The sequence below is a fragment of the Dipodomys ordii genome, unplaced genomic scaffold, assembly GCF_000151885.1.
Source record: "Dipodomys ordii isolate 6190 unplaced genomic scaffold, Dord_2.0 Scaffold20, whole genome shotgun sequence".
Classification (NCBI taxonomy): domain Eukaryota; kingdom Metazoa; phylum Chordata; class Mammalia; order Rodentia; family Heteromyidae; genus Dipodomys; species Dipodomys ordii.
The window spans coordinates 3822778-3833666 of NW_012267236.1; the positions used below are offsets into that span (position 1 = coordinate 3822778).

General features: G+C 39.6%; 1 protein-coding gene across 1 annotated transcript in view; it reads right to left on the reverse strand.

Annotated features, from left to right (window-relative positions):
* Positions 1 to 10889, reverse strand: part of Birc6 (baculoviral IAP repeat containing 6) — a gene marked incomplete at its 5' end in the record, with an annotated part of 230437 nt that overhangs the window by 165538 nt on the left and 54010 nt on the right. Inside the window, 3 exons of the mRNA XM_013013525.1 lie at positions 886 to 1046; positions 3213 to 3438; positions 4436 to 4585. Coding sequence (XP_012868979.1) covers positions 886 to 1046; positions 3213 to 3438; positions 4436 to 4585 — 537 coding nt within the window. The remainder of the gene's footprint in view (positions 1 to 885; positions 1047 to 3212; positions 3439 to 4435; positions 4586 to 10889) is intronic.

Sequence of the window (10889 nt, forward strand, 5' to 3'; positions counted from 1 at the left end):
AGGAAGGAAGGAAGGAAGGAAGGAAGGAAGGAAGGAAGGAAGGAAGGAAGGAAGGAAGGAAGGAAGGACTCTGAGAAGTAACATTAACATTCTTAACATGAAAAATGTATAGAATCTATTGTAATAACTCAACGCATAAAACTTGAAGAAAGATTTTTTAAAAAAGTATATTTCTGGCATTACATGATACTTCAGGAACCACCTTGAGACAGTAGCAACTTCTAAAACAGAGGATTTCTCATTAACAGGTCTCCTCTTAAAGAAAAGCACAGCACTAATAATGCTTAAAGTATAACTAATTCACAAAGTAACTAACCTCATGCCAAAAAGACAAGATTAAATTACTTTATGTAATTCTAAATCTCTGGATACCTTTTATTAAAAAAAAAAAACTAAGGTAAGCAAAGATACATCAAAACCTAAATAAGTTGAAAATTAGTGTCTTACCAAGCACTGGTAACTCATGCCTGTAATCCTAACTATTCAGATGGCTAAAATGTGAGGATCACACTTCAAAGCCAGACTAGTCAGAAAGTCTATGAGACTCTTAGCTCCAATTAACCACAAGAAAACAGTAAATGATACTGCGGTTCAAAGTGTGCTAGCCTTGAGCAAAAGAGCTCAGGGACAGCACTCAGGCCCAGTGTTCAAGCCTCAGGTAAATTCCAAAAAAAAAAAAAAGGGGGGGGGGGAGGGGAAGAAAAGAAAATTGGTTTCTTAAAAGAAACTAAACAAACTAACCACTGTGTACATATAACCTAACTTAGGAAATTATAACCCCTGTGTACAACTACTTAAATAACAACAACAAAACAAGAACAGCAATAATAAAAGAAACAAACCACAAGATTAAATCTTCAAAAGTTAATTTTGAGCCCTTCTTACCATTGACTTTCCCTAAGCCTGGGGCTTTATTTTTCAGCAATGTCACTTGTATCTGTGGAATATTAGTGATGTTGGAGTTCAAAACAAATTTGAAGTCCACATGTCCAACCATACAGGCTTTAGGTAGAACCAATTCAAACACGTGTTCATCCCAGCTGTTGCTGTCAAATAAAAGAGAAATTGTTAAATAAATTTTAAAAATATTTTCTTACCAAAGGAGGGTACAGGTTTTTTAGGGAAAGAACACAAAGGCACAATGCCTCTGTGCCTCTGATATATAAAATAATATTTATGGAAATGAAAAAAATTTCCTTAGCTATATTATGATTACCACCACCATTCCTAGTTTCTGTTTTACATATTTCAACAAAACTTAAATGATTCTTGAGCCAGGTGTAGTGCTGCAGGAAGATCAAGAGTTCTGGATCAAGTAGCCAGGCTAGGCTACAAGAGAAAGTCCATCATTAGTGAGAGCCAGGTAGGAACACCCTGTCAAGAGATGGAAGGGGGAATCTTAATGTTTCTCTATCAAAAGAAAAGGTTAACATCTCCCTAAGAGGCAATACTTCAGATAATGAATGTTCTTACTACAGGAATCTACTTTGTGATTTTAATTATCTGCATATTACTCGGCCCCACCCCAGATTTGAGTATTCTACTTTGTTGAATAAAATCTACATAATAAAACAAGAATTGTTTATATACAACCATTCCCCATTATTAATTTTTTTCTCTCACATCTGGTATTCAATATCAGCAAATTCCATTAACTTTACCTTCAAAGTATATCCAGAACGCAACTATTCTTTTTTCACTTTCAACAATACCGTGGACTAGCATGCTAGCAAGCATGCACTGAGTTAAAACCAAAATTAAGGGGAAGGGGGGGGGGGGAATGAAAGATTTTAACATCATGAAGACAGTCATTTGTAGTTCACTAGTTACTAAGGAGGCAGAGATCTGAGAACTTGGGTCAAAGCCAGCCCAAACAGAAAAGTCTATGAGACTCTTATATCCAGTTAACTACCAACAAGTCAGAAGTGCTCTTGAAGTAGGGAGATCTGGTCTGGCCAGCATCATCATGGCCACGTGGTTAATGATAGGGTCTGGCATCTACTGTCTTCTTTGTGGGGGGGGGGGGGATCCCACCCCCATCCCACCCCCATCGGATAAGCATGCCTGAATCCCTGGAGATGGGCAGGGATTTAGCCTATAGGTTACTGAACCTGTCAGCCCAGTGCTTGGGGTTGGGAGCTTCATGTAATCCTGCCCCCTGACCTGACCCTATATAGGCCCAATCCAAGTCAGGTGCCTTAACTCTATGCCAGGTGGTCTCCTTGTCCATCTCCCATCTAATGGCTCCTGTTCACCACGGAGTCCCAATTCAGCTATCCCTTGGTTTGTTGTATTGTTTTTGTACTTTCTTTTCTCTTTGGCCTTCATGGTTCTGTCTCCTGTGTTAAGTGTATTTGCAAGCTGCAGTCTTTGTAATGGCTGCCTGCAAACCACTAGCATTCCAATAAAGACTCCAAAATTTGACCTCCCAAAATGTAGCTCCTCTACTTTTCATGAATGGATTTATATATCTAATTTAAGGTATAACTACTGTACAACACTCTGTCCATCACCTTTATAAGAATAATTTAAAAAATAATTACAAAAGAAAGTAAGGCTGGGCGCTGATGACTCATGCCTGTAATCCTAGCTACTCAGGAGGCTGAGATCTGAGGATCACCATTCAAAGCCAGCCCGGGCAGTGAAGTCCATGAGACCCTTATCTCCAATTAACCACCGGAAAACCACAATTGGTACTGTGGCTCAAGTGGTAGAGCACTAGCCTTGAACTGAAGAGCTCAAGGGCAGCTCCCAGGCCCAGAGATCAAGCACCCATGACCAACAAAAAAGTCAGAGGTGTACCTGTGGCTCAAGTGATAAACCATTAGGCTTGAGTAAGGTCAAGGACAATGCACAGGCACTGAGTTCAAGCCCCAGGCTTGACAAAAAAGAAGAGGTGAGGGAGAAGGTAAGGAGAGAAAGAGAGAGAGGGAGGAAGAGGACAGGGAGGGAAGGGAAGGGGGGGTGAGGGAGAAAGGAAGGAAAGGATGGAGAGAGAGAAAGAGAGAGAGAGAGGAGGGCAAGTGAGAAAGAGGGAAGGAGGGAGCGCAGGAAGGGAGGGAGGGAGGCAGGGAGGGAGGGAGGCAGGGAGGGAGGAAGGGATGGAGGGGAGGGAGGAAGGAAGGAAGGAAGGAAGGAAGGAAGGAAGGAAGGAAGGAAGGAAGGAAGGAAGGAAGGAAGGAAGGAAAATAAACCTTGGAAAAACCTTTTACCTGTCAGTCTGTAGTTTCCAAGTTCTAGTATGCTGAGCAGCATCTCCATGATGTTGCTGATGTAAGTGTTGAGGATGCCTCCTTTGCTGCTGTTCTTGCTGAACCTCTACCCAGCATGGAGGAACAGTAGCTGAAAACCGTGGAGTCAGTGTCTCAAAGCGAGTTAGCTCTACTAAAGATGTCAAGATTTCAAGGGTGAATGGCTGGTCCACCAATAAATCAACGCCTGAATATTAGAGAATGTAGTATTTGAGGTTGATTTAGAAAAAAAAGAGGTGAAATTTTAATTCATAGTAAAAATTTAATATTCATTCACAACATGAATGAATATGCTGAAAGTGGGCTCAGATATCTATAATAAAGTAATTAGCATTGGGTAAATAATAGCACAGAAGAAAACTCCATCTTGAATATTTTTAGAGAGAATAAACACTTCTAGGGAATAAACACAGTCTTTTAGAAGAAAGCTTTTTGAGCTTTAAAGAATCTTTTAGGGTTAGTTAAATAAGGGCAAAAATGCAGTGACACTCAAATGTAAATTAGTATATACTGGATCAGTGAGTACACTTTTGTAATTTCTTATTTACAAAACAAAATGCTAGATATAAGGAAGAATGTTAAACATATAACCAATGCTTTCTCTTAAGGACAATTCAACTTGAAACAATTGAACTTCAAGAAATGTGGCTTAAAGTATGTTTTCATTTGCAGGTAGCTGGCTGTCTGCATGTCCTGGAATAGAAAATCAATTTTTAAATAAATTTCTATTAACCACTCTGGAAAAAAAAAAAACATATAACCAATGAAGAAATAGTAAACAGCTAGCCAGGCACACTGGTGGCTCATACCTCCAATCCTAGCTACACAGGAGGCTGAAATCTGAAGACTGTGGCTCAAAGCCAGCCTGGGCCATAAAGTCCATGAGACTCTACCAAAAACCCAGAATTGGAGCTGTGGCTCAAGTGGTAGAGAACTAGCCTTGAGTAAAGAGCTCTGGGACAGTGCCCACGTCCTGAGATTCAAGCCACATGACCAAAAAAGGAAAGAAATAAAAAAGAAGTAGTAGTAGCAGTACAAAACAAGCCTGATAAAAGACTAACAGGAAAGAAATGTACTTCCTCAACAGAGCAATTAACAATTCACTAAAGCAACTGGATTCAGAAATCAAAACAAGAATGTGCATTTGTACAAAACCATTTAAAATAGATTAAAAATCATCATACCTGAAATCCCAGGACTTGAAGGATTTGATAAAGGTTTGGAACCTTCTGAAGATGGTTCAGCTCCTTTAGAAAGAGATCCATCCACTAGAATATCAGCTTCATCAATATCATCACAGGTTCCTCCAATTTGGAGAAAATGAAGTTCACCACCTACAGTATAAGAGTAATATTCCATAAACAGAAATACAGAGAAAATGGACAAAACGTCACCTACAATTCTTTTAGTTAAAAATTGTATTCAATTAAATCACACTTGATAACCAAATAAGGAAAGCTATCAAAGTGATTTATCCCAATCTTAGCTAAAAACCAATATAGTAAAGAAAAAGACAACTACGTATATGGAAGTATTTATCGCATAGTATATACAAGACACTATTTAAGTGCCTTAATCAATTCATCTAAATGTCACCAAAAACCTGAGACAGAGGCTGTTACTGTGACAATCTTACAGATGAGGAAATCAACGTACTAACTATATTAGGATCTACATCCCCATGGCTTAATCCCCAATAGTAACATAACTGAATTAATATGCTCAATTTTGAAGAACTAAAAAGGAAAAGAAAGTAAGTGAAATAACTATCCTTCACCTGCTACAGAAAAATAACTGAAAACTTAGCAAACACTAAAATATTTTTTTAAAAATCATTGCTGTATTTATAATAAGATTATATTTGGAGCTACACATCAAGCATAACAGAATAAGAAAGATAATTCACTTCCTGAAAGACAACTTCAAAGCTGGACAAAACTGTCATTCAACCAGGGTGAGGTAAGCTATAGGAATTAGTAGCTTTGCTACTACTTCCAAAGGAGCTCACTTGATCTGAACAGCTCTCAGAGTTTCGCATGATGATTTCAGGGAGAGGCAATGTAGAAGGTCTACCTGAGGATCCTGGTCTGGGATAAGTAAAGTATTAGAAATTTCTGAGATTTGACATAAAATTACAAGTAGTAAGAGAAAATTTGGTAAACTCAATACCTGACCCATGTTGATCAGAGGCTGTGTACATGAACAGCAAAAACCAGAGAATGGAAGCCACTCCAAGTAACTAAGCTTCCACTTGTATACAAGAGAGACCTGTGAAATCACAACAAAAAAATAAAGGCCAAGCCAGGCACCAGTGGCTCACACCTGTAATCCTAGCTACTCAGGAGGATGAGAGCTGAGGATAGTGATTCAAAGCCAGCCTGGGCAGGAAAAGTTCATGACCCTTATTTCCAATAAACTACCAAAAAAACAGAAGTGGCGCTGTGGCTCAAGTGGAAGAGCACTTGCCTTGAGCTGAAGAGCTTAGGGGCAGCGTCCAGGCCCAGAGATCAAGCCCCATTACTGACCAAAAAAATTTTCAAAAAAATTAATTAAAAAAAAAAAAGGCCAGGGCACACCTGGATACAATCATACAGAATAAAAGTATTTGAACACAGCAATCGATATTTGGTTGATTAATAAGCTATCCATGTAGAGAAAACTTCATTTAGGCCTTAAGTAGGGCAGGCAGAAAATAGAAAGTGAGAGACATCTGTAGCTGCACATTGCAAAGAAACAGATTTCATATAATTTAGTCTGGTGACTTAGAAAATAAACAAGTCGCAGGGTGCCGGTGCCTCACGCCTGTAATCCTAGCTACTCAGGAGGCTGAAATCTGAGGATCGCAGTTCAAAGCCAGCCCAGGCAGTAAAGTCCATGAGACTCTTATCTCCAATAAGCCACCAGAAAACGGGAAGTGGTGCTGTGGCTCAAGTGGTAGAGCGCTCGCCTTGAGCTGAAGAGCTGAAGAACAGCCCAGGCCCAAAGTTCAAGCCCCACGACCAACCAAAAAAAAAGAAAATATACAAGTCAACAATGTCTTTCAAGGGGGAAAAGGATCACAATATAAACCAACTGCATTACTTTAAAATGAAAACTAAGGGCTGGGAACATGGCTTAGTATTAGAGTGCTTGCCTACCACCCATGAAGCCCTAGCCCTCAGTTGGATTCCTCAGTACCACATACACAGAAAAAGCCGGAAGTGGCACTGTGGGTCAAGTGATAGAGTGCTAACCTGAGCAAGAGAAGCTCAGGGACAGAGCCCAGGCCCTGAGTTCAAACCCCAGAACTGGCCAAAAAAAAAAAAGTACACTAATAAATGAAAAAGGGCATGCAACAAAACACTACCTCTAATTACAAAATAAACAAATGGAAAATGAGCACTTTAGATATCACATTTAACAACTAAAGACTTCAAAGATGCTACTGTAAATACTTTTATAGAAGAAAACCCAAGTATAGAGAATTATAAAAGGAATGGTGCAAATAACTAATACAACCATTACAAATGAGAAGACATTTACAGATATAAGAATAAGTTAGCAGATCTGTCTTATAATATCAAAGGTTCTAACAAACACAGAATTTCAAAGAAAAAATAAAATATAACCAGGTATAACACGTTTTATTTCTCATTTACCAACTTTTTTGAAAAATAAAAATTATAGACATATATGGTGGTACATGCTGTAATCTAGCACTAAGGTACGATCATTAATTTTGAGGCCATCTAGAGTTAAACATGGAAACCCAGACTTAAATAAACAAAAAACAGATAAAGTCTTATAAAGTTACAATACTTAATGTAACTACAAAGTCAGATTATTTTTGTTGCACTTATTACATATTTAAATGGGGAATCAAAGCAACATTACTATAAATATTTCTAACATTTTCCATAAAGTTAGTATTCTATAGTAGATTGAAATTAAATCATTAGGACTGTAACTCAAAAAAATGTACCACACACCAGTCATGCAAGCTACTCAGAAGGCTCAGATCTGAGGATGGAGGTTCAAAGCCAGCCTATGTAGAAAAGTCCATCAGACTCTTATCTCCAATTAAGCTCCAGAGTAGAGCTGTGGCTCAAGGGGTACAGAGCTACTAGCCTTGAGTAAAAAAAAAGCTCAGGGACAGCAACACACCCTGAATTCAAGTCCTAGGACCTGCACATACATTAACACACACACACACACACACACACACACGTACTGTGAAACCAAAAAAAAAAAATTTAAAAAGGACCAATGATATCAAGCCAGATGACACCACCACTAAATTAAAAGTATGACTAGAATCAATCAGTTCTGAATTCTGAAGCCAACAGAATGAGTGGTTGACAAAGGGAAAGGCTGTCTAGAAAGGGGGAAGCCTGAACTAATAACTTCCCATCCTACCCTTCACCATGTGACAGTGCTGGAGAATGAGGCCCAATTCCCTGGGCCAGGCTTGTTTGGAGTTGTGCATACTGCCTGACTTGAAAGTTCTTGAAGGACCCACTGCAGATTCTGCCTTGATTTGGAGCTTCTCAGGCTACAGCTACTTCCCCAAATAACAACTAAATGAAGATTTAAGAGTGCAGCTAGGGGTGGGGGAGATTTTGGAGAATACAGTAAATTCTTTTCATTAGGTTACAAACAACAGATTTCATGGAAACAAACTATAGTGATAAAACACAACAAATACAATCTTTGCAAAACATAGTGTAGGAGCCAGGCAACATGGCTCATGCCTATAATCCTAGCTACTCAGAAGGCTGAGATCTGAGGATTGAGGTTCAAAGCCAACCTGGGCAGGAAAGTCTGGAAGACTCTTATCTTCAGTTAACAATCAGAAAACCAGAAGTGGCACTGTGGCTCAAGTGGTAAGAGTACTTGCCTTGAGCTGAAGAACTCAGGGACAGCACCCAAGCCCCAGGACTAACCAAAAACAAAAACAAAAACCATAGTGTAGGAAAGAAATGCTTACAGCCAGCAATAAGCAAAAACATCCAAGCACAAGAATCACAATCCCACTGCTAATACACATTACTTAGAATATCCCCATCTCAACCAAAAGGCACAAGGTACCCAAAGAAATAAGTATGACCAACTCATGGGGAATGGGAGGGGGGCAGGAGAGAGGAGTTAAAATTACTAGTCAAAGTTGTTCAATCAAATGTCATTATATGGTCAATTAACTAAGGGCAACAAGATTGTTACTAAACATCAGATCATTAAGCAAAAGGTAAGCCAAGGGAAGGGGGAGGGGGATATGAGTGGGAGGAGGGATGGGATATGGGCAGGGATAGGAAGGGGAAACAACAATGCTTGATAAGAAATGTACTCATTATCTTGTCCATGTAATTGTAACTACTCTATACAGTATTTTCATAATAAAAAATGTTTAAAAAAAAAAGGTAAGCCAAATTTTCTCAAATTTGGATTGTTTGGGCATCAAAGAGATACTACCAAGAAAGTGATGAAGTGAGGGATGAGGTGTGGCTCAAGTGGTAGAGTACCTGCCTGGCAAGCATGAAAGCTCTGAATTCAAACACCAAAGCCACCGTCACAAAAACGAAGGAAAAAAGGAAGGGAAGGAGAAGAACCAAGAGTGGTAGCACAGGCCTTTAATCTCAGCACTTGGCAAACTGAAGCACAAGGATCTTGAGTTCAAGGCTAGCTCCAGCTATCTAGTAAGTTCCAGGCGGAAATAATAATCATAATTAGGAACTTTAACTCAAAATCACAATGTGGTAATAGTTCATACCAATTAGGACAGCTAATACCAGGAAAATAAGAAGTAGTTAAGTGTCATCCAGGATTTGGAGAAACTAGGACTTCAGAATTCTTGTGGAAAGCTAAAATGTTGCATACTGACTTTCATATTATATATCCAAATGCAATTTAAAATAGATTACATGCTGGGTACCAGTGCTCATGCCTGTAATCTATTCAGGATATTAAGAATTAAAGATAGTGGGGCTGGGAAGGTGGCTCAGTGGTAGAGCGCTTGCCTTGCATGCTCAAAGCCCTGGGTTCGATTCCCCAGCACCACATAAGCAAAAAGAAAAAGAGCCAGAAATGGCTGAGGAAGAGCCGAGGGACAGCACCCAGGCCCAGAGTTCAGGCCCCACGACTGGACCCCCCCCCAAAAAAAAAAAGAATTAAGGATAGTGGCTAGAAGCCAGCAGAGACAGGGAAGTCTGTGAAACTCTGCATTGAATTACCAAAAAAAAACAGCACCAAGGCCCTGAGTTCAAGCCTGAAGACCAGCAAAAAAAAAAAGGGAGGGGGGGGGCTGGAAATGTGGTTTAGTGGTAGAGTGCTTGCCTAGCATGCATGAAGCCCTGGGTTCCATTCTTTAGTACCACATAAACAGAAAAGGCCGAAGTGGCGCTCAAGTAGTAGAGGGCTAGCCTTGAGCACAGAGAGGCTCAGGAACAAAGCCCAGGCCCTGAGTTGAAGCCCTAGGTCCAGGAAAAAAAAAAAGAATTATCAACTTTAAACCTGAAACTATGGAAGTACTAGAAGAAAACAAAAGGGAAATATTTCAACAAAATGGAATCAGCAAAGATTTTTCTTTTAGATAAGACCCCAAAACAATAAGAAATGAAAGCAAAAATAGTAATGAAAGCAATATTACAAATGGGTAAAAACATAAAACACTTCTACACAGAAAACAATCAACAGTACAGAGACAGCAATACAGAATGGTAGAAAATACTTGTAAAGCACACATATAAGAGGAGTTGATATCAGGATATATAAGGAAATCACTAAAATCAAAAAATTTATATAAATAGAATGTTTTTAATTTATAAAAATAATAAAAAATTACAAAAAAATTACAAAACAATAAAAAAAAGGCAACATTTGGAAGTGGAATTGTGGCTCAAGTGGTAGAGCACTATCCTTGAGCAAAAAAGCCAACAAGAGTATAGGGCCCGCGCTGGGAATGTAACTCAGTGGTACAGTGCTTGCCTAGCATGCATGAAGCCCTGGTCTGATTCCTTAGTTCCACATAAACAGAAAAGGCCTGAAATGGTGCTGTGGCTCAAGTGGTAGAGCGCTAGCCTTGAGCAAAAAGAGCTCAGGGACAGTGCCCATGCCCAGAGTTCAAGTCCCATGACAGAAAAAAAAAATTTTTAATCTAATATTTTGGCCATCTCAACCAAGAAGTTAGGCATAGTAGTATATGCCAGTCATCCCAGATAAAAAGGCCTTGGAAAGATCACAGTCCCAGGGTAGCCCCAGGCAAAAAATTTTAACATCTTATTAAATAATAATACTAATACTACTAATAACTGAAGGAAAAAGAACTGGGGTGTGGCTTAGTGGCAGAACATCTGGCTAACAGCATCAGTCTCTGAATTCAAATTCTAGGGGAACTGGAGGGAGACTGGGGGGAAGAGGCCTCAGATACTATACTACATTTTAAAAATCTAAACATAAGGGGCTGGGAAAGTGGCTCAGTGGTAGAGTGCTTGCCTTCAACGCAGGAGGCCCTAGGTTGGATTCCTCAGCACCACATAAGCAAAATGACAAAAGCCGGAAGTGGAGCTGTGGCTCAAGTGGTAGAGCGCTAGCCTTGAGCTGAAGGACAGCGCCCAGGCCCAGAGTTCAGGCCCCACAACACACACACACAATCTAAACATCAGG